Genomic DNA, 24,982 nt, shown 5'->3' with positions numbered 1-24,982 from the left:
CACACTGAGAGAAAGCTGCTCACTTCCTGGTAGGATAATGAGAGTGCAGCAGCGGAGGTGTGCATTTCAAGATCACAGCAAGCTGTGCTTTATTCAGAATGGTACCATAGCACTTGATTTATGCTGTAACCACATAGAAACCATGGCATGGGAGGAATATGGTAGGAGGGAGATTGTAAAGTATAGGAAGAAAAAAAAAATCTCAGAAAAAAATCCCAGGAAAATAAATTTGTATTATGTAAAGGGGAAATGACACAGTTGTGCTGTACAAAAGTTATTCGTTATATTAAAAGAAACATTGGTAATAATGAAAACCCTTTCTTAGAAGAGTAGACGCATGAGCAATGGTAGGTAGGTAGGTGGGAGGAATAGCGTGGGTTGTGAGGCCAATATTAGACTCAGAGAGAAGTCCCACACAATGAAAACTCCCTGCAAAAAACAGCAAAAGCAAAAGGGGACATGTTTTTAAGTTGTTTTCCTGCCAAAGATGAAAGTGAAGCCAACTACCTGTTGTACAGGAGACTGCATACAAAAAAAAACAACAGAGAAAGAAAGTAGCAGAAAGAAATGCAAAAGATCCTTGACAATTATCACTGTAGGAAGACTGATTTCACAAGGCACGTTTTTCTATGCTGACATAAGAAACTTAATGAAAAAAGTGAATACCACTCAGCTTTAAGCTGTTAATAATGTTCTGCAGGTCAGGTAAAAAGTCCACTAGTGTCAATAAAAGGCTGTCTGCTGAATAGAGTGGCTTTTGGCTCATTTCCATTAAGCTTTTAATCAGGTGCTAAATGAGCTCAAGTCAACAGTAAGTCAAGGAAATAACTTGTTATCACACATTTCACAATTGCTTGATGGCCTATATTCAGTGAGTTAGGGGCTCTAATTTAGTCTCTGGCTGACAAGCTAGTAAAATTCTATCACGACTCTCAGAGTAATCAGCGCAGACTTGGGATGAATAAGCAAACCTCTGTAGGTCAAGGTCAAGTTATACTACTAGGAAGGTGTGAAGAAGTCTGCAAAAAAGACCGAGCTTAACAAACTTAATTTCCCAGAGCGAGCTCTTGGCTACTTCTCAAATAATAAATAAATAAATAAATAAAGTTCATCAGAAAGGAATAAAAGCCATGCATAATTATATATTATACAATTAGTCTCTGAAAGTGAAAAGGTTTCCCAGAAAGAAATTATGTATCAATCTAGACTAAAAGAAATAGTTCTACTTCATGCCAATTGATATTGAAAAGTCATCAGGAAATTAAATATACTTTATTTTTTGTCCTTTTTTTTTTTTGTTTTGTTTTGTTTTGTTTTGTTTAATACCATTTACCATTTTCCTCTTATTTCTTCCACCCAGACATTTACAATGCACTTCTGCATAGCTCCTAGACTTAAATGACTTTTATCATAGAATCATAGAATCATAGAATATCCTGAGTTGGAAGGGACCCTTAAGGATCATCAAGTCCAATTCTTGACACCGCACAGGTCTACCCAAAAGTTCAGACCATGTGCCTAAGTTCACAGTCCAATCTCTTCTTAAATTCAGACAGGCTCGGTGCAGTGACCACTTCCCTGGGGAGCCTGTTCCAGTGTGCAACCACCCTCTCTGTGAAGAACCCCCTCCTGACGTCCAGCCTAAATTTCCCCTGCCTCAGCTTAACCCCGTTCCCGTGGGTCCTGTCACTAGTGTTAATGGAGAAAAGGTCTCCTGCCTCTCGACACCCCCTTACGAGGAGGTGATCATGTGCAGCTTAAAATAAAGCACATTCATAAAAACTTTCTTGAATAGGAATGGATTAAAGGACATATGTGAAATGAAGGATTCATAACAGAACTTTGCTTTTACAATGATTTCAAAGCTAAACCCAAATGCTTCTGCTGCTTAGCCCCTCTGATCTAACTAACGTCCTTTGGGGTGAACAGTGACATGAAAGACTTTTTAATAATTCCATATTATTTTGCAAATCTCCTATCTAGACAGAACACAAATGACCAAGAGCAAATCATTGTGATTCACTGTACTTCACTTATATAATATGGAAACACTGACTGTATATTTCTTAAGGCTCGGGATGGATAAGTGTCATTCCTCATGGTGTGTCTGTGCACAAAGCATGGCCATGTGGAGTTTGTGCTGACACCTAACGTTTCTATTCACCTTCCTAGGTTGCTATACTGAAGTTGCTATACCTAACTGCAGAAGAGTTTTGGCTGAGGAAAGGGTATGATAAAGTCTGCTGGATGATGAGAGTAGTCATGAACTTTGAGCAACCTGCAGCAAATTCATGAAAATCCCCACAGACAATGAGACAGCTTTCTCCCTGGACATTAATGGACAGAGCAGACAAAATTCCTGGTTTCCCCTGAGACAGTCAGGCAGGCTGCTATTGGGAGCTGGAATAAGTATGTTCTGGTCTTTTGGTCTATTCATCACTGATGTCAAGAGCATGACATTCTTAACAAAGATCAGACACCTTCCTCTACAACCTATTTCTCAGATAAAATCTCTGGGAAAAAATAGGGTAGAGGAGGACAAGGAAAGGGAGGAAGTTAATGAGCAAAATGCAGGAGTCTTTTGTCTTTAATCACAGATACTAGAAGAGATACATCTCTTTTTATTTCCATTTTAAAGCTACAGCCTTAGGCATGTTGTACTAAAATTAAGTTATTTTTGGTTCGGTGAACTATGATTCACTATAAATTTTTGCAGAAGACAGACAGAAACAATTGTTGATTTAAATCCACACTATTTTCTTTTATGGATATAATTTATTTGATTGCTTTAGGAAAGCTCTCCATTTTAGAATCATTTAGAAGAAAACACTAATACCCAAACTATCAATTTGTACAATTTTCACGAGAATTTGGTCTCTTTTAAAATGATCCAGTGACATAAAAAATGACATAAAAAACATAAATTTGTCGTCTCTCTTGACTAAAGCTTTCATAAACAATTTAAGTATTTTCACTTTTAGTTGCATTTCTCCACAAAATATTGTGATTGTAAGTGAACTAAGGAGTGGAAACCACAGATTTGTCTGTTTTCAAACAGTCATTGTTCTTTTTAATTAAATGTCAGATGCTCTCTGATGAGTTGCAAAGATTAGCTTAGGGCTAATTTCGCATGTGCTATTCATGATGAGTATATATACACATATATATGTATACACACATGCAATTATGTAAAGCTTCTGCAGGCCTAAGTTACAGTTCAGCAAAATATTCAAAGAACAGACCTACTGTACACACCTGAACACTTTCACTTAATACTAACAGGCTGAAATACTTTGCAAATTCAAAGCACAGGTAGTGGAGCCCCTTTTTGAAGTAACATTGAAATACATGGTCAAATCTACCATTATTCAAAAAAGCTCGTACCAGAAGTGACCAAACACAGTTGTTAAAATACCTTCCTTAACTGGTGCCTTTGAGTGAAGGACAGAAAGAAATAGGAAAAGAAAATGTATCTCTCCATGGAGAGCTCTATATGATGTCGATGACTGACTTACTTGAGGGTGGTGAGCTCTGTAAGGGATGGCTGTGTGGCCTTAAGATAGCTCTCTCTCCGTGCAGCAATCTTTGGAGATGGCTTCGGACTTGTGTCTGAATCTCCACTGTCATCATCCCCCATGGCTTTGATGTAACTGCCACTACGCATTCGTCGGCAGGGAATCTCATCATCTTTCCCTCGTGGAGTGTATCCAGACCATTCATCTTGAGGAACCTGCAGTTATAAACACAATTCCCTTATTAGTACACTTTTCCCTGTTGTAATTGCACAGCAAGATTTGACTGTGCTAAGCTGCCACAGAAACATAACTAAAATTCACACGGGCAGCGGCCCATCCTCCATACCATTTGACTGTGCATTGTAGTTTGCAGTGGAGGCCCCCTTCTCTCCCTGTATAGTCACAAATGCCTCTGGAGCTATGCTATTTTCCAGTCGTTATCTTGAAGTTTCCAGAAATCTCTCTAACACAGGAGCCTCATATAGCCCTAATTCTGGTCTGGATAAATCTGTTTTTCTTTGGTGAATACCGTTTTCATTCAAATGATTTCCAGACAGATTACAGAGCAATCCTGGTTCAGCTCAATGTATCGAATACACATGGCAAAGCAAGATAAAATATGAATCTCTAAATCACAGTCATTTCAGATAGAGTATGCATGGCTACATGTGAATCTGCACCCACCAGAATGATTTTAGTTAAAGACACACTTTAAGTTGGTATAGCTATGTAGTAAGCATCACAAAAGTATGTTTGCAACTTCAAAATTACAATAATGTAGCTTCTATAGCATAATTAGTGCAAATGGATTCTCATCAGCTTGCAGGGATCTTCCTTTTGAATTATGTTAGTCTGCGTATCTGAGTCATAAACTCTCTATTCCTTTATTTTTCTTCTTATTATTAACATTCATTATTTCTCTTGATCTGAAGCAAGTTCTGTCCACTCTTTGCAATGGAGATCTGGAACACCAAGAATGTGTGTTCACAAGATTTTAGGACACAGCAAGGGACAGTCCAAGAGCACCGTTATCATGCCCACTCATCCTCTCCCTTGCTTGCTCTTGGGGCTTCTGGCCATCGTAAACCAACACCTGCACTTCTGTAACAGCAGAAACAACATGCAGTGGAGCAAGGTTCTTGAAATAACTGTCCTAAAGTTATTTTGCAGATCCTTTACTATTTTATAGTAAGGGTGCAAAAATGTGCAAAAGCACATTTCAGTTAAGCATATTAATGTTAGATTTAAATAAATGTAGTTACGGATTTCTACTTGTTCACTACTTTTTTGATTAAACATAGAGTCTCAAATCAGGTTTACTAAAAATTTTCCAACAGCTTATAAATACTAACTGCTAACAGGACAATCAAAAAATGTCTCTTTTCTATGAAAAGTTTGCTCCTCAACAACATTTAACTTCTGGTGAGTACCTTGTGCATCCATTGCTTCATAAACTTCAGCCATACCATTTACATGCCATCTTGTTTAGAAAATCATAACTTACTTCAAGAAGGACCTTAAGGGGAATGAATATATTTCAAAATCTTTTTTTTTTTTTTTTTTTTTTTTTTTTAATAATTGAATGATGGCATGCAGTAATCAGTATTGGTAAGAAGTAATTGAATAACTATACTTAAAAGCACTTGCAATATCCTTCTTTTAGTAAAGGGGAAGACTCCAAGTACTAGAGTATTACAAGCTAAGAGTACAAAGCATTTACAGAACCCACTGGAGGAAAAGAGTTGAATATACAGTTCTGATAAGCCTCAATTTCAAATAAAAAACATATGCAATGTTTCAACTTTTAAGTTTATGCCTAGATCACAGGCCTGGACAGCTGATGATGTCTTTTTTGGGTGTGTACATCTTCTCAATGTGCAAATGAAAATAATATTTTCTAGTGGATTTGATTTTGATTTTTGACATACAGGAACATTTTACACTCCTCCTCCAGCACACTTATGACAGACAGACAATAATATTTTTTCCAGGTTTGATGCTTGCATTGCTCTTAGGGCTACAGCATCAGCAACCAGAGAAAATACAATCCGTGCTTATAACATCCCTCATCTACACCTAGGAACCTGCAGCTCCTGCTTGTCAACCTTGACTTTTCAAATGACTTGTACAAGAAAGAAGTTAATAGAGGATTTGTAAAACCAAGCTTTGCTGACATTTTGATGAAATGCTTTCCAATCACTCTTCAGGCAGATATTTAATAGCTAGGAGTATGTAGAGAATCTGTGACTTCTCATAGGACATATACTTTAATCTGTTTAATATTTTATTCATTATGATTTAGTAAAAGATCTGTGATTTTTCTCATTAAAATAAATTAGTCAATTAGTCTTTAATGCACTAAATAAAATATGTTGGTATAACATTAGGGTTTGTGTCTCCAAATGAGCAAAAGTCAGAGGAGTTAAAGTTATACTCACACAGCACCCGTAATATAGGCAAACTGAACACTTGTAGATTTATTAAATTACAGACATACAGTTAAATTTAGTACTGTAGTTTTTAGCTGCTCTACAGATGAGATATAGCTGCTCTGGGCACTATAACTCAGTTTCCTGAGTTCTGTTGTCAATAATCCCATATAAAAGTACATATAATACCTTTCATCCCAAAGCTTCTCAAAATTGATTTAGATACAACAGACCAAGTTTCGAAAGCTGGTTGCAATGGATTTGCCACAAAACATCCTATTTACACATGCAAACACTGTGGACAGATAGAAATGTACTGTGATGAGCTGTGAAAGCTCTAGCTGCACAAATTACATGAGATGATAAGGAGGAAGTCTCCAGTTTGAGCTCTCCTGGCTCAGGGAAGTAGGGCAGTTTATGAATAACAGCACACTATCTTTTTAGTAGCTCCTTGGCCTTTTAAACAGAAAGTTGCAGAAAGAAAAGCTGAGTTGTTCACATAGAGAGCAGGGACAAAGCAATCTCAAGCCACAAACCCAGTGGGTGTTTTGTGTACTGAAAGCTACTTGCATGTGCAAAAATAAAGAGAATTATACAAATAACAACGCAAGTCCCATTACCAAATCACAGTTTTAAGGATAAACCCTGTATGGGCCAAAGAGAAAAGGATGCCTGTAGTTAGGAAAAACATCCAGAGTTAGAGAACAACCTAAAAAAGAGAACAGTCTAAAGAATCAACCCAGCTGTATAGAATTTCAGTTTAAACATTGAGAAAAGCAAAGTGTTTGTACAAACTATCTTAGCTGCCTAGGCAAAACTTCAGTAGAATTATGTAATAGATACTTAACTACAAAGGTGGGGACATCTACTATTTTGTTTAAGCAGTTTGAGCAGTTTTATTGCAGATATGTAGATATTTATTTATTTATTTATTTTTCCATTAAGGTTTCAGTATTTAAAAGAACAACAGGGGTCCAATTCCCCTCTATTTTAAATCAGTTTCATAGGAGCTGGAAACCCTGATTTCAGAAGATGGAGTAGGAAAAAGCAGTGTAACTGCTTGAGAGCACTAGCGAGGTAAAGAAATGCTTTAAAAGTAGTAGATTTTTGCTTTGGCTATTAACAATTATAATGCTTTTTATGAAAGGATCTCAGAGCACTGTCTGTTTATTACTTGAGTAGGACAAACAACACTTAAAGCTCAACATTTCCTATTATTATAACTATTTTATAATAAATAAAAGAAAATAGAATCATAAAATGCTAACATTTTTATACTTCTGTGTCTAAAGACAAATACCTCAAGCAATACTTGCTAAAAGAAGTGACCTGATTTTCAGAGTTGCTTTCTTTGGTGGCTAATACAAATGGCTGTAGCTGCTTATAGCTCACAATCCAATTTACTGTCAAACAGAAGTGTTTGTATCATGGGAAAGAAGAAAAATATAAAATTCTAGCTGAAATACAAATTAGGAAAATAAAATTGGTCACATTATTTCCTGAATTCTTTTCCTTCTTTTCCTATTCTTTTCCTATACATGTGATACTGAACATACTGTAGCATATTTCCTTCTGTTCTGGAAAATGCTGGGAGAAGTATCTATATGAACCTCCATCTCTTTTTTATTTGATTTTTTTTTTTTCAGTCAGGAAGTCTGCCTAGATTTTCCTTCTTTGGACTATTGGACTTCACTTGAATGTCCAATATTATATCTTGCAAGGTCACATACTGTGCTTCATGCAAGTGCATATGCACAGCAATTACTGCCTTGGAGGATTAATGGCATTGACATACCTGAGACAAAGCTGTTTCATGCTTTTAAGAAAATCATGTTATCCAATTACCTTGGCAATTTCATTTTTTCACTATCAGAATATCAAGCAGATACATGACTCCTATGATTGTTTCTACTCTCATGAAGGAGGTGGAAGAGCTAAACTCAGATCTAACAATGAACATCATTGTTTTTATTAAAATGGGACTATTATCATTCATAGTACTGAACTAATAGAGATCCAGGAAACATTTCATTCTAATCTTTAAGATCATATACAATTTTCTTTACACACCTAAAAATCAAGAGTGTCCTTTAATCATACATAAAAGCCCAGTGAAACAGAGAATCATTATTACTTGAAATACATACAAAATATTCAGCAATGGCCTTTAAGCCAGGCAACTTACTGAATTTATGACTTCAGTTCTTCGCTATATACCTGGAAATAAAATGTTTGTTACAAGTATGAAAACTAAGTTTGACTATGTTTTCTTTCTTTTGATTAAATGGTAGATATGTTTTTCTAAACAGAACAGACTATACAGATAACACTGCCACCAGCCAACATCTTACCTAGATTCAGCTTCATTTAGTGTATTGTTTACCTATCCTGATCTTTAAATAAATTTATGGACTTCTGGAAGTGTTTACACTGTTGTTAGCCAGGCTGGATTGACTGGTTATTATTATTATTATTATTATTTTAAATTTATTTTTTAATATATATAAAGGAATAGGATTTTTCTATCAGATAATCTAGGACCCTGAATAAAGAAACTAAGCAAACAAGTATACTGGCCCCACAGTTTCCAAACACTCATTTTAGCAGCTCACACTTAGTGGTATGTGAAATAAGCCTAGCATGTAAGGACAAAGATAAAGAAAACATTTTTTTTTATTATTTATTCAAGCTTTAACAAATAAAAAATAGAATATCTAATATTTCTAGTTTCCTTCCTTTTACCCAGAATTGTTCTCAACTTACCTTATTGGATGAAATAGCAAAGAGACTGTCTCTATAGCAAATTAAGTTCATTATTGATCTCTAGTTTGATTTGGTTTATTGCAGCTGAAAGCATAAAAGCTTCTCCCTGTGCTTTGCCAAAGCAATGTGGATGACTATAGAAGTAAACACAAGGACTGGAAGGGAGTGGCTAACCATTGCTCACAGCAGTAGACTTGTAACTTTAGCTTTCTATTAGTATGCAAATACTTAATGAAATGAAATCACACAACTGAAGAACAATGCTTAATGACTGCTCAGTGCAGATTTTCAAACCCATGCAATTTGGTTTTCTTAGCCATTATTATGCTTCTTCTGTGTGTTGTTAAGGAAGTTTCAATTGCTATCTTCCACTTACTAAGCCTATTCCTAGCACTCATGAATATTGAATTAATCAGACCAATAAAGATAAGCAAAATTTCAGTCTATCAACCTGCATGTGTTAAGAATCACTGAAGTACACAAAAAAACAAGGAAGCCTTGCAAGCCTCGAACAATATATTTTTAGCAAGCTTCAAGAGTTTTCAAAAAGGCAGACAAGAATATTCGTACCATTTAGGACAAACTTAACAAGTTTGCAGTAATTCTTGCTTTAACTTGTATGATTTCAGCAGTCTGGTTCTATTATAAATTCAATTAATTTAGCTGACTTATCTTCATGTTGTTTTACATGAAGAGTATTTATAGCCAGGACAAAGAACCTGCCTGAGATAGAACATTACCTCCTCAATCCTGAGGCTGCAACCTGCATCAAACCTGAATGAGCACTGTGAAGAACTGCAATCTTCCTTACCTTAATGGTAGTTTGAAAAGGCAGTGTGAATACTCAGAGTAAGTCAATAGACAAACTTTTTCAAGTACTGCTACAGTTTATCATTTTCATTTGTTAAAAGATGCCTTGACCACTTGTGAATCTGATTCACAGTCTGTCTTGTGAAGAGGAATTTGTGTTTCCTCCACAGATAATCCTGACCTGACTCCAAAATCAATTTTCTCCTGCTGTTTTACACATAAAAGTCCAACAAAGAGTGAAGAAGGCCACTTGGACACAATGATTACAGCCAAGGGCCTTGCAACTTTGCCACTCCCAAACATTCTGCAGAAAGGACGACAAACAGCTATCACCTCTGTTATTTAAAATCGTGGAGCCTGAGTATAGGCCAGGACCACAGATTAAAACTCCTTTGTTGGTACTCATGGATGTTATTGTTTCTGTGGTAGAGGGCAAACATTCATTCTCATCTTTCTCTAAACCCTTAAAGCTTTCAGTTTCAGATGGCTAAAATGAGATATCACTCCTCACCCAGGAAGGACAATGAGAACCTACAGTATGACTGCTAATGTGAATACCAGTCCTTGAAAGGATAATTTCAATGAGTGGAGAAATGTTCTTTCACCAATAGATGACTTTCTTGGGGTGAATCAGCGCTCTCCCTAGTCACTTCAGCTCCTGCATACAGTGACTAGCTAGCATCAAAAACCAATGCTGTTAAAGAAGATGTCATTTTACCTTTCTTTCACTGCATAAAACCACAAGCCCACTATCAAGCTGGCAAGAAAATGGCTCATGGATAGAGAACATGTAGCTGAATCTGAAATCCCTGGAAGAGAAACAGATGTGGTGGAGAGTGTATTTTGAGGGAAACAGCCATGATGCTGTTTCTGTTGGCTGACTATAACTAGATAATCTCTAATGCTTTGCAAATGTCTCACTCACACAGGCAACGACTGTAAGTAATGCAGTTAACCTACCATCTCTGGCTGGCTATTAGCTTCTGTCATATTTTAGTATACAATGGCCAGACTTCACTGAGACGTCCACAATGCTTTCTTTTGGATTACAGCAATGAATTATATCTGTGTAAGAAGCCTTTATTCAGCTCTAAAGAAATTTTACTGGTTTCAGAATTTAATAGGATGTCTCAGTGACCCCAAACTGTCACCTCTGCTCTATCTCAGTGGCTAATCAAGGTCACGGTCTTGACTCTCTTCTGCTGGAAACTGAATTGCTAGAGTATAGGAAATCTAGAATTGTTTCTAACAAACTGATCAGCAGGCTGCGTTTATGTCAGTAAAGCAAAATTAGTCAGAAATTTATTTGCATGAAAAAACAACTTAAGGTCTCTGGAAGCCTTGGCCTATCAAAGCTGGCACAGTGTCTTATCCATTTTCATGGCACATTGCCTAGCCTTTGGTAAGAGAAATATTTATTTATCAGAAGTCATATAATCTCTTCACTTTCTACCCAAACAAGACAGTCCATTGCACAAACTCAGTGTAAGCAGATGAGAGGAGAAAGCATGTACAGAAACATCAGATTCATGTTCATGTTGTTTAATTCATTATTAGACAGAAGGTTAGCTGTGCAACAAGCACAGTGCTGGAGACTTTGAAGAGCTGAACAGAGACCATTGCCAGCTGCCTCCAGCTCAAACCACTCGTCTATCATGGTGGTATTCCCCACTCAAGATCTGTGCTACAGATTCTATTCTTGAAACAAACAAACAAAAAAATCAACAGCTGGATGTAGGAAAAATATTCTTTATTATTTAGCACTGAATAAGGAAGGCATGTCACCACTCAGTGCTTTTTTTCCCACTTACTGTGCAAGTTTCCATAAGAAATGTTAGGGATTTTGAACTCTGATACAGAATGAAATGATCTTATTTGCTGGACTGGCTTTGTGTTGAAGATTTTGGTAGAGTTTTATTTATTTATTTATTCCAGGTGAATTTAATGAAAATAAACAAATTAGAACACTCCAGATATTTAAGGTTGCAGAAAGGCTCAACTCCAGGTCTGAATCAAGTTTTATCCATGTTTGTACCAAAATGAACTGTAGTAGATAATAAATGCTGTCTTAAATGCATCCATAACTTTCACAAATGTTTCTGACAATAACACTATATGTAACATAGTGTTGCACAAGCATGTTGCTAAATCCTCTATACTGTATGCTAGCAACACAAAAAAGAGATTCAGCAAACAGAATTATGTTCATTAATGAATGCACTGTGAGAACATAGGGATGTTAACAGAATGAACCAAAAGTAATTCTTCAAGTTAATCTAGAAGAAATAACATCAGTGCCAGTATTTTCAATATTAAGAAGTTACAGAATGGTGTTAAAACCAACGGATAGAAAAATACCAACTTAAGGAGCATGAGCAGATAAAATTGCAGCTAAATGTGAAGTACTGACATTGCCGTAGAACAACTCTCTTAGAACTTAGGTGGCCTCCATTTCTGCATTACTCAGATGCCAAAGGTCTGTTCAGGCTTTAATTAACTGAATGAGAACACAGCAGTTGTTAAGGTGAAATATGTAGCAATATCATTCTCATCATTCTTTCAGCTGACAATTTTTTAGAAAGGTAAATTAAAGGACTGAGAGGATGAAGAGGATGGCTATACTGAAATAATCTCCTAAATTTTTCTTCCAGTATAGTAAAGTCATATTGTAGGTAGAATGTTTGTAGGTTGGCTAAATAACCAACATGTAGGCTTATCAGAATTATTTTTATTTATATATATATATCTTTAAAAAGCAGGTTTTGCTTTATTTATAATTCCAATTGCCCCCAAATTTCATAACTTTATTCATTATTCATGTTAACCATCCTTAAACACTTTTAAAACTGAAATAAATTAGCTTCATGTGAATTATATATATTTTTTTTCAGTTTTAATATAGCTAGTAACTAGTTTATTAATAAAGTATGAACATTTAACAATTTCTAAATATTTTCATGATTATTTTGTTACCTGGAATACACCTAGAAAATGTTATAATGTTTGACAACTTATTTCAAAATTGCTTGTTTAAATGGTTTCACTAGTTTTGCTGAGACATATGTGTCATATGAGTTGAGTGAAATACTTTGATACCTGATACTGGCAAATCACAGGGGTAATTATACATGCTTCATCTGATGTATGAAAATATTCATTAATATTAGTGGACATTAAAATGCAACATCCATATACCTCGCAAGGATATACTGAAAGATTAATTTGAATATGGTAGTTATGACAGAAACACAGACAACACGAGTAAAGAAAAAGTAGAGAACAGCAGAAAATGCAGATCAACTTGCCCAGTTAAGCCCAATATAACAGACCTAACAAAGTTCTGTGTCATAAAGACAAACATACTGCAATTAACATGCTGCATTAACAAATCACATGACAGATCCTGATCCTTATAAGCATCCTGATTTGGGATAAGGCCTTACCCTGTATCCGGCCACCCATGGACACAGACAACAGAAAGATGCTGGGAATGAGCAGTATATCCTAAGAAACTATGGAAGTGCTTTGTTCCAAGACTGGAAAACAAGTCACTTTAACTATATCAGCTTCTTAACACTATAGGACATACTGCACATTACAGACAACCTTCCCATAGGAAAATGAGCGCCGTACCAACCGGAGTCGTTCGCCACTAGATCCAGCCTCTGAAAAACCAGGAAATGCTTTTCACACCCCAAAACTTGGCTTACAGTTTTTATAGTATTTCCCATATTCTCCCACCAAAGGATTATTGATTCAAATGCAGAGCTCAGATGACTGCACAGTTGTCCCCACCTACTTCACTTCAGCTTTCAGGAGTAAACTTCCTTCCTCAGCCCTGAATATCTGACACAACTGACTTCAGTCTCATCAAATTGGGTCAAAAGAAAACACATGACTGACCCACATTAGAAGAAAAGAGGAATAATACAAAAAATGTCATCTTTTATATTCTTCTCCATCTCTTTACAAATGGACTGAGGACTACGGGAATAGTAATTACAGGGAATAATGAACAGCAAAATTATAATTAGAGACAAACTATGCAGTGTATTTGATATTCTATTAACTTCAACAATCATGAATTCATAGTGAAACAAAAGTGTCAGAAATATCTACCAGTGTATTTAGGCCCTATTGCTTGCAGAACAAAAGTCTGCTTATATTTCATGTTCTATACTTTTGCTTAATTTTAATTATTTCAAAGGTGAAGCTACCAGAGAAGTGGAAGCTGTCCACTGCCTTATAGATTATTCTCTATAAGGCAGGGAAATCATTTTGAAGAATTTTGAGAAAACCACAGGTCCTTCTCACCTTCCTTCACGTTAGTGTGATTGCAAATCTGGATCAAAAGAAAATATTTTTCTTGAAGTAGGAAGGAGCTCGATAAAGGACTTTATCTTTCTACTGTCCAGATCCTCGTTTTTGAAAGGAGAAATGAAGAGAAGAGGGAAAAAGAACTCCATCCCCAAAATGCCGCGAAGAGGAAAAGGTTTACCTGATTGTCTTTAAACCATCCTGGGAACCAATAACCCTTTTTGAGATAACAGTCACAGAGTGGAGCCAAGCCTCCCTGATTCCTCTCTGCCCTTGAACTCAGAGGCTGGACACCGCACCTCAGCACCTGTACTGGAAGCGGAGCCTGCCGGGGTAAGGAAAGTCTGTGCGATGCGAGAGGACACTGCACTCAGTCCAAATTCCAAGTTATGAGAAATAAGCCCATCTGTAACATGAACTACTGCCAGCTCCTTTCACAGAATGGTTATGTGGAAAATATCACACTAAGTGAGATAATTGTTTGTTATTTCCATGTCTTTACACTGAGAATTCATCCAGATACTTCAGTGGTAAAAGATGTTACAAGCAAATATGAACTCTATTTTATCTGTGATCTCTGATATACTCAGAGCTACCAGGACAAAGAAAATGTTTTTGTACCCTGAGTTGGAACATCACTCCTTTGTTGTGTCCAGATACTACCACAAGAACAGTTTTCGTGAGCAAAATAGTTGCTTCTTTTAAGGATCAGAGAGTTTATGTCCTGGGCTATAAACAATGACTTAAATTACAAGTGAGTTGATAAGAGCATCTATTTAACATTTAATGAGTTAAATAAAGCAACAAAGAAGCATTCTATTAATTGATGTCATTATCAGAGTTGTCCAGTACTGTCATGAATTTGCAGCTAAATAGCTTTTATCTCATTTAGTGCATTTCTAATTGTTTTAACAATGTAGGACACCAGCCCTTTGGTACAATGATTAGAAGGTCACCAGGAAAACAACAGATAATCTGAATACTGCTACAGCCCACTGACAGAGTGATACTCTGTTGTTGTTAACATATATTCATATAACAGGACAGCCAAAAGGCCTCAATTGTGTTCCAGACCCCATTGTGCTGGACACTGGGGAAACACAAAAGGAAACAATGTCCAAGCCCTAGAGGGCTTGTAGAATGAAAAGATGAGTGATGCAATGAAGAGAAAGGCAATGGGATGCATTCAGCCATACAGACTTACTTTTTATGATCTATACCTATTTTTTATCTTTTTATACTGCCAAGAGAGAATAATAATACTGACCTGCTCCCTTAAATCTACCCTGTTCTGTTTGAGTATTATTTCCAATGTTAATCAAGACCCGATTCAAAAATTTTTTTTTTTAAACAATTTCAGTCCAGTTACATTTCTCTGACTTTTACAAACAAGCATACAATTAGAAAAATGAAATGAAATAAATGAAATGAAATGAAATGGAAAACTAAAACAAAACTATAAATGTGAACATAAACAGTATGAGAAACACAGTATGAGAAACACAGAATTTAGTTATTTTAATTCCTGCCCTTAACAGTTGTTGGACATATTTTCATACAGACACAGATAATGTCCTCTAATTCCACTTCAAGGGTCTATTCCCATCAGTTAAACATTGTCTAAAAGTCCCTATGGAGGTGTTCGTTTAAAGCCGATGCTGGCACAGTTTTTTGCTCTTTTCTAGCCATCTGGTCACAAACTGAGTTGTCAGCTATTTTATCAAAGCCTGAGAGGAAGATCAAAGGAGTAAACAAAAACATCAACAAAGAAATCTCAAGGTCCAAAGTAATCACAACAATTGACTCTAAAGTAATAATTTATTATCCCTCACAGAATTCAGACAAAAGAGACTTAATACAACAAATTTGAAAAGGCTGTAACCTTAGGCTATTCTGAAACCCCTGTCCCTCCCCAGTCCATAAGAACAGCTGTAAACATACTCTTAGCACTCTTATTATCCCCTGTCTTCACACTCCACTCTCCCAGTAATTAATAGAAAATACACCGATCCACTTCTTTACATTTAAAGCTTAGAATCCCAGATGCTGGCATTCAGAATTATTTTGCATGCCATTCAATAATACCTTTTAAGATCAATTTTTAAATGTGTATGCCTCGGTCCTACGCTTTTTCTGCGTACTGGTTTAAACAACAGAATGTGAAAGCTGACTGTATCATTAAAGCACCCATATGAGAAAACTCCTTACAGTTTCTATACAAATAGACAAGAGTCCCACTACATTAAAATGAAACCAAATTGTCTCAGCAAACCTCTTTTTTCCTCATGGTCTTCTCTCTTCTCTGTGCAACGTTGTTCCATCTTACACATACACTTAGATGTGCCATAAGTGCTCCGTTTTAAAGTGCAAAAAAGCTATCCACAGCTCCCCTAAGAATGAAACTGTTTTAATATTTTCTGATCCATGTTCCTGCCACAAACATTCACCGGCAGTATGATAGCTCCAAGAGCAGACATCTGATTCTTGACATTTAAAGATACAATACTGGTGAAAAATAGTGACGCTGTATTAACTGCAAACAGCTTGTGAGGGAGTAGGTGATGTACTCCTAAAATGTATAATCAGAACAAGCAATAATTTCAACCTTTTGCTTTTATATTTTTGACTCAAAGCCATGAGAAAGAGGAATAGCCAGATAAACAAATCTGGACACTTTACAATAAGTATTTTATGAGAATTTATATGCTATGACAAAAAGGAAAGTAGATTGTTTTCCAACAGGATAAAGTATTAAGGTACCTCAAAGTTACTCAAAAGGGTCTCAGAATCTTTCATAATAAAATAAGCAGCAAATGAAGGCAAATCCTGAAATTACAGAAATCAAAGAATTTGTATCCTGGTAACATTCATTTAATTGACATTGTAATGCTAACTACAAGCACTACAACATCACATTCTCTATACCCCTACTGTGACTGCCTTATAAATTCAAAAAGTACACAAAGAGGTCTTATTTTTCCCACATGAAAAAATTAAGCCTGTTCTAACATGAACTGTTTCTTTGAAATATTGAATGCTGACAAAGAAAGAAAAGAGAAGAAAAAATAAAAAAGAAAAAAGAAAAAAGAAAAGTGAGAAAAAAAAGAAGAAAATGAAATCAGAAAAAAAAAAAAAGCAGATTTATTTTTAATTTCAGCTGCATGGCCCCTTGTTTAGTGATTAGAAATCTCTCAGGAAAGATGAAATATCAGAACAAACCTCCATCCCTCACAAACACCTGTGACATGGCAGAGCACAGTTAACAGAAATCAGTTCTCCACACTGTACCTGGAGGTACTGACATGACCGTTCCTGTTGACACGTCTCTGACTTCACCACTGTCTGGTCCATGTTAACTGATGCTTTCTGGTAAACTTCACGGGCTCTGCTCACGGTTAATGTAGAGGACCAAGAGCTTTTCTTCATTAACTGGGAGTCCAAATTCACAGGCAAGTTTGCACAGGTAGAGCACTTGACATCATTATTGCTTCTGGATGACTTCACAGTATGTTCACTAATAGTGTTATAGGCTTCCATAAAGTATTGGGAAGAAGAACGATCAGGACATCTTCCCATAGTCATGACCCCACTGGGACCATGATAAATGCAAACATCGTTGTCCAAGTTGTCATCTGAACTCCACCATCCTGATGCATTGGATCTGGGCTTACCTTCTGATCGCCTTTCTTTACTCTTGCTGCGCTTCCCATACCTCATTGTCTGTGACTCCTCTGGGCTTGCTTTACTCCCATTGACACTCCCCTTGGATGGTCCCTCCAGTGAATGGGACTTGGTAAAGAGCTTTTGGACAGAATGAACCAGGTGCCGGATCCTCCCTGGGCTGTCGCTGCGGTGCTCCATGGCAGTCCGCTTGTACTGCAGAGTATGGTAGCCATCCCGATTCAGGGGCAGCTGCCGCTCAAACTGGTCCAAGAGGTTGGCAGGAATGCGATTAGTCTTGTTGGCAGTTCCATGGGGAACCAGAGCACACTCGTCCTTAAGTTCATGGTGCGAGTTGTAATGTCTCCGAGGAAACGTGCTGCTGGCAATCTGATCATTGTATGGCACCATACACTCTGCCTGAAAAGAGTTCCTTTGAGTGTAGTAAGGGTGGTCTGCAGGATGAGGGTCCACTGGGTTTAACAAATATGGCTTCCTGTCTGGGTGATGTGGCAGACTGTCACACGGAGGGTCACAGGTAACCCCATGATGATGACTACGGCTGCTAGATAATCCCTTCATCGTTGATGCAAAGCAAGTCCCAAAGTCATCTAATACGTATGGCTATGCAACGGGCAGGTCTCAGAGAAAGGCCTAAAAAAAATGAAATACAGCAGAGGCCATGAGATATTCAAGCTATGGGAGAAAACAACACGTGCATTTTTAGCATTCATTCTTACTATAAAAATAATTGGAATAGACCTTCTTGTATTCTTTTTCTCACATAATCTTTCCCATGGCAGTAGTGATACGGGATGCCTAAATAACATACAAACAAAATGATTTTGTTTTCACCAGCTAGAACACAGATGCAAGTACATTTTCTGATATTGAACTCGCCATTGCTTGTTAATCCACAGCAAGATAAGTATCACTGCCTGTACTCTAAAACCTCAGCCCTGAAAACATTCATGGGCAAAGGCCTTCTAGGAGGCCTTAATTGATCATCTGAATGCTTTCATGACCAAATAAGTGCATTAAGAGATTACATCCCTAATGGAGTATTTTGGGGTTACTTTGGGCCAAATGAAAGACATGGTGCAATTGCAGGAGAATTTTTCTCTGGCTTCAGTGCATATCTGTTCATGATTCAAGTGCAGTTTTGCTTTATCTGTGTTGCCTGCTGGACTGTATCTTGAGACAGTGCCAAACATGATTTCTGTAAGTTCTTTTCAAATTAATAATAAAACAACAATACATTTCACTATCAAAATGAAGCCAGACCAGCTGTTTAATATTAGGTTCCTTTGGGGTTGTATCTAATGTTTACTTACCCCTAAATGTAAAGAAAAATATCTTCCTCTCATAATGCATGGCTTGACTTAATTTTCCATAATTTTACAGAGCACTAAGCAGTGTTTAAGTATCCCTTCTCCCTATGCCATCAAGGGAATTGATATAGATAACACTCGTACATTGCTTTAACAGTGTAAGGGATTTCAACACTTAATATCCACTTGCAGTTATTTGGCCCTGAAGTTTCTCACAGTGTTATAGACTGTTGTTTACTGCTAGTTGAAAAAGAAAATCTTCATCACATGTGATATAATAATCACATGGTTTGAAGCCAGATAGCCTCATTTCAGCTCTGCCACCAGCAAAAGGCCAGACACAACTGTTGCTGCAATCTCTGAGCTATTAATGCATGTATTACAGGGTTTCAGGACTTTCTTATCACCTCAGCTCCTGGTGGGCAGATGGGAGACTTTAGAGTATGCCCTGTTGTACTGCACACAACTGGAATGAGAGTCACTCAGCTACCTTATTCCCTTCCAGAATGGCTAATCAAGTTTTACTACCAGAAATGTCAACCCTGAGATCTTTCCTAGAGTATTAATAGATACTGCAAAAAGCTTTCCCCTACTTTCTTTCAGTGTTCTCTCAGATACAGTTCATGTTTTAACAGGTTGTAGACATTTTACCTACTGGTAAATTGGCAACAATTAAGTTTTCTAAAATAGCTTAAGTTGATGTCAGTCTGGAGAAGCCTACTTTACATTTCATCAGAACATATTTCATATTTTCTCCTGAATCTGTGGTAAGCTTTTTCAATATGTTTCAAAGTTAGAGTGGATGTCCTTCATTTCACTCCCCCTCACTGGATTCCTAAAATACAGAAAATGTTCATTCTCAGGAGACCCTGAATTTGAAAACCAGTTTTCAAAATACCACAAAAGGCACTTGAAATACTCCAAATGCATGAGTTCACTGGCTTACTTGAAGAGGACTAAGGTGCCATGGTCTGAGGCACTTATAAAGAACAAAAACTGTGTATCCAGAGAGCTGGCCTTGTCAATTATACTGAAGTGACAGTACTATAGTATATAATCTACCAGTTCTAAAGAGTTTTTATATCCCTAACAAAACTCCTTTAAAAATACAATCCATTAGAATGTGTAGCAGACAACATCCAAGGGGATGTAGTAGTAAATCCATTACTTGAATCATTGAAAATATGGCTTGATCAAGAATATCCACTCAAGAACAATACCACCAAAGGATATAAAGACCAAATCAAAATCCTCCAATCTCTGTTATCTATGAATAGATATCTATCATACTTGAATGCTTGTGAGAGCAAGGCTTCAGCCAATTAATTTTTATTTAATTCCACTAACAATCATGAAAGAGCCCTCCAGATGATTAATCTTGATTATCTTAAGGCTAACAATAGATGAGTATGCCATATAAGATAAAAATAGTAGAAACTTGCCCCAAAGACATGAGAAAGACACAGAAGTACAGTAAAGTGTGTCATCCCCAGAACCAGTGATACATTTTCCTTTTTTTTTTTTTTTTGTTATCTGTACGGCTATGAATTTTTCACTTTTTTATGCTGTGGAAAACTAGTATAGATAGACAAGGCCTACCAAAGGATCAATAATTTACAGAATAGTGAAGTCATGACAGGTACAGAGAACGTAATTGAATAATTAAGAACATGTAGTCTTAATATATTGATGAAGCAGAATGGCTGGGCTGAGGAAACACAAAAAACAACCTGATTTATAGGCTGGGACAGAACAGCTTGGGACATCTTGAAGGCAAAATGAGTTTAAAAGCTGTGGGTATGGTTTGACTGATGAGACCAGCAATGTTACAAGAGGTGTTTTGGATGGACTGGCAATATGGATGCTAAGGAGAATGGGCAAGAAGTCTTAAAAAGTGAAAAAGTTTATGAAAAGTAACATGTGTCTCTTATAGAGAAAAAGAATGGGCTTTCCATAAATCGTGGAGGTAGATATAACAAACTTGGCTAAACACTGCTATATGAGCTTGCATGACATGTAGGATGGTGGAAATGTTTAAGAGAAAAGATAACATTTAGTTCTGTACCCATTTTGAATCTGAGCTGTCAATGCATCTTCCATGAGGAAGTGCTGGAGAAAAAAGCAGAAAATAGATAGGATGATCTACCCAAAAGGAATTAGAGGAACAAACACAGGGAAAAACAGAGAAGATATGCTTGTGAAAGCATATCACAGAGTTACAACAAAAAAAAAATAATAAAAAATTGAAGGTGGATAAAGCTTTGCAGGAACAGCAGATTGAAAAAAAGGAGTAAAAAAAAGAAGTAGCATAGAGTGACGGACAAACGAAACACAAAAGAAACGGCAACCACCAACCTGTGTTACAAGAAGGGGTGATGGTAAAGGTTTCAAAACCTGGGAAAAATTGTAATTCAGAGTAAAAACCATTTATTCCCAACTCCTATACTGATGTATCTGTAAGAGTTTTTCTGCTACAACCACATGGAAAACCTTTATCGAGCTATAGACCCTGAATTTAACCTGTGCCATTTATGTTAAAAGACCATGAGAATTAACTAGATTGTAGACTTGCTTTACTTCAGTTACAGTATTGAAAGTGGAATGAATTAGAAACAAACAAAAATGTCCCAAGGTGCACCTTCCAGTAAGGAAAGAGCAAGTATGATGTGCTCTGCAGTGAAGGAATAAGTGGTGCTTCTCTTAAATATGTAGTGGGTAATTCTTCTTCATGGAAAAAAATAAAAATAACAGTACCTAAATCATCCTCACACCTCAGCCCCACTTTAATGTGTTAATATGTTCAAATATTTCTAGAATAAATAAACTTTACTGTCTCATCTAGTTCCATCAGTATTTTTCAAAAAGCATGCATCATTTTCTATAATTGTGTTGGCTGAACCTATCAACAAATGTTTAGTTCAATTAACAGCTGGAGACAGGGCTACCTTATCGTGTCACGAATAGCTGAAAGGAAGCAAATTTAGACTTTTATTGTATTATTATTTTTTGGCCAAACTAGGAACATTTAATTACTCATGAAAGAAGGGAAGATAATTGACGAACATATTGCATATTAATAAACAATAGAAATAGCAATTCTACGGACAGCAGACTAAAAACACTTGATAGCATGGAGTAAATGAGATGTTAAATAGATACAGGATTGCGAGGTTGAAGAATGCTTATTACTTTCACATTCTGTTTGCTTTTGTTTTCTTGAGGATGCCCCAGGTAAGAAGGATATAAATGTATTCATCCTTGCTGCTAATATGGTGTCCCTAAAGCACAACAATTTGTTGGAATCACTTAGTGGCCAGAACAACGCATAATTAATTCTAATCTGAAAATTAAAGTGGAAATGTATACAAAATACAAACCTGAATGCATAAAGTACATAAACTTTCACAAATTTTATTTAACTAATTTGTATTGCTTACTTGTGTGTTCCAAATTTATTCAAAAAACATGTCTTCAAGAAACATATTCTTTCCTTTAGAAATATGTGAAATCCTTTCTCTAATAAAGGACTTGCTGATATGTTACATAACCCCTCCAATTTTATTGCACAAGACTGAAGAATTATGTTTCTTACATTGTCACAGAAAGCGGTGAAAAGCAGTGAGGTAGCAAATGATTTCACTAAAAACATGCATATATAGGTATATAGAAAGTAAGCAGATAAAACAACATACTGTAGCAGGTAGTACAAAATGAATAATTAATAACTCAAAATGACTACTATAATCAAAAACGGTGTGTGGTCATTAGTGACTTATAAATCTTCATAATAAGAAATTTCTTTGATAGGGTCAATATGAAGAGTCAACACTGAATTTTATTTCAAAAATCTGAATATGTTGTGGCAGTTCAAGATTCAGAGCAATGTAAACTGCAATATGCAAAATATGACACGATGCAAAGTATAAGGTCAATAACTACTAAGACAATTGTCAGAATAGCAATGATATGTATGTCAGTGTGTGTAGCTTAATTAGAAAAACAAATGAGATATAACAACATACAGAAGGTGGTCAATGTAACTATATTATGTGCAAAATGCCAACAGAGAAGCCCTAGTTAAACATCATCAGGACCATAGCATCTTAAGCTTAATATTGTGCTTGTTCAGAAACTAAGGAGTGAGAGATGTTGGATATTTTTTGTTCAGTGAATACAGTTCTAAGACACTTTTCAGTGAGTTAGATGACACTTCTGAATCCTCAACTTTGTGCCAGGTTCAGAAAGCAAAGGGCTGATGCACAGTAGGAAGGCAATATAAACATGTAATGTCCTATATATATGGCTCTGACTGAGGAAGGCATGTAATCACATGCACAAATTGGAACATGCATTTGGACCATATTGAGACTCATACCTTAGACCACAGTGTTTTTGTTTGTTTGTTTGTTTGTTTGTTTGTTTTAAAGAAATGCTGGGTTACTGTTTGAAGTGAGAAAACATAAAATATGCATTTATGCATTTTAGCAGTACGATTTGTAGTCATGCTCCCATCTTATGTACTATGGCAAACAAAGAAAGATTCTAATTTCCATATCGAACAACATAGATTCTCAGCATTTGCTTATTTATTTACTCACATGCTATGGGATGTTCCCTGGGAAATTACTTTCCCTCCTTCTTAGACTTTTACAAACACCAGGAATGTCTGTTTATGCTGAGAATCAAACTTTCACATGCTCCTCACTTTACAGCGGATCACTTTATCCCAAAGGTCTTGATATTTTGCAGCCATTCTGTATGGCCTTTCTGTTATATTTCATCACAGTAACGAAAATTTAGACATCAATAAAAGGATATGTACTCTAAAAAGCATCTATCCACATATTTTATTAAAGGTGTTCAGAAGAAAATGAGGTTTCACATTATTTTTCTAATTGATTTTGGCATGTAATATGAAAGATACTGTGCCTTGGGTAAAACTCTCAAGAGAGTGTGTGCATTTTGCTTCCCTGTCAGCAGTCACACCAGGAAACCAATACTTACAATATAATTTAATTTTGAACAGGAGAAGGGGAATCATCAAGAGAAATGTTTTGAGCACTAACATAAACATTCTAACAGTAAGTGGGAGTAACAGGGAAAAAATGTAACTGAACTCTAGGTGACCTCAGAGAAGTTCCATGAGAACTGTATCCATACAGAAAAAAAAACAGAGAAAGCCTCCCTCTTAAAAGATTTAATAAATAACAGTAATAATAATAAATCCTGTCTGCATCTAACACTCTAACACTCTTTAGTTTGTGCATACTTGTGGTGATAAGTTTCACATTTACATTTGATGACTGTTTTCATCCATGTGCTTTTGGTGAGAAGCTGTGGCGGTCAGTAACTGGGTATTATGTTCCTTGAAGGTCTAGGCTTGTGTTTCTTTTCTTCATCTCTGTGGCTAATAGTAAGTTGATTCTTCACTGGGAGTGTCACAAAAACTGTAGTCATTAAAGAAATGTAGCGTGTAATTAATCTCTGAGTCATATCTAAATACATTACAAGGTCTGCAAGAATTTCGGCAGCAATATGTCAGCAACATTTTGACACAGACTGATTTTTTTCAATCCTGCTAGAAGTGTGACTGGCAATAGGCAGGATTGCATGCAAAAATCTTGGCTCTTCAAATTGAAATATTCAGCTGTGATCATCTGCTCTTCCACTCTCCTCATTTGCACACACAATTAACAGTTAGCTTCTTAGAAATTCTGATCTGCTCCAGTGAGTAATAATATACTATGTAATTAGACTGCTCATGCATTTTCTGTGGCATAGGACACAGAGTTGCTCTGACACACTAAGGTAAAGCACATTGATTGGAGAATCTGTGGTGAATTCCACCATGAATTCAGAACTGCCAATCAATATTTTCTTTTCTCAGAAAGAAGACAGTCAGGAGATTATGTCTGTGTAACATGCATGTAAGAATATTGTATGTATATATTAAGCCAGATCATTTGATAAATGGCATATACGCAGCATTGAAGAATATACCTCATATGTAAGTTTAGATATTGCATTTTATTCTTCTCATTCTGCAGGATGATGAAAGTTATGACCTTAAACTTGTTATTGTATTTTTATTATTATTATTATTATTATTATTATTATTATTATTATTATTATTATTATTATTATTATTATTATTTTA

At 36.2% G+C, this 24,982-nt stretch overlaps 1 protein-coding gene across 1 annotated transcript in view; it reads right to left on the bottom strand.

Moving 5' to 3' along the window:
* The window catches only part of DLGAP1 (DLG associated protein 1), a gene marked incomplete at both ends in the record, with an annotated part of 138,600 nt that extends 120,524 nt beyond the window's left edge, over positions 1-18,076 (bottom strand). Inside the window, 2 exons of the mRNA XM_084306997.1 lie at positions 3,516-3,730; positions 17,123-18,076. Of these exons, the coding sequence (XP_084163123.1) occupies positions 3,516-3,730; positions 17,123-18,076 (1,169 nt within the window). The remainder of the gene's footprint in view (positions 1-3,515; positions 3,731-17,122) is intronic.
* Positions 18,077-24,982: the final 6,906 nt, after the last annotated feature.

The sequence above is a fragment of the Netta rufina genome, assembly GCF_964035555.1.
Source record: "Netta rufina genome assembly, chromosome: 2".
In the NCBI taxonomy this organism is placed as follows: Eukaryota; Metazoa; Chordata; class Aves; order Anseriformes; family Anatidae; genus Netta; species Netta rufina.
This window is presented reverse-complemented; position numbering and strand designations above follow the sequence as displayed.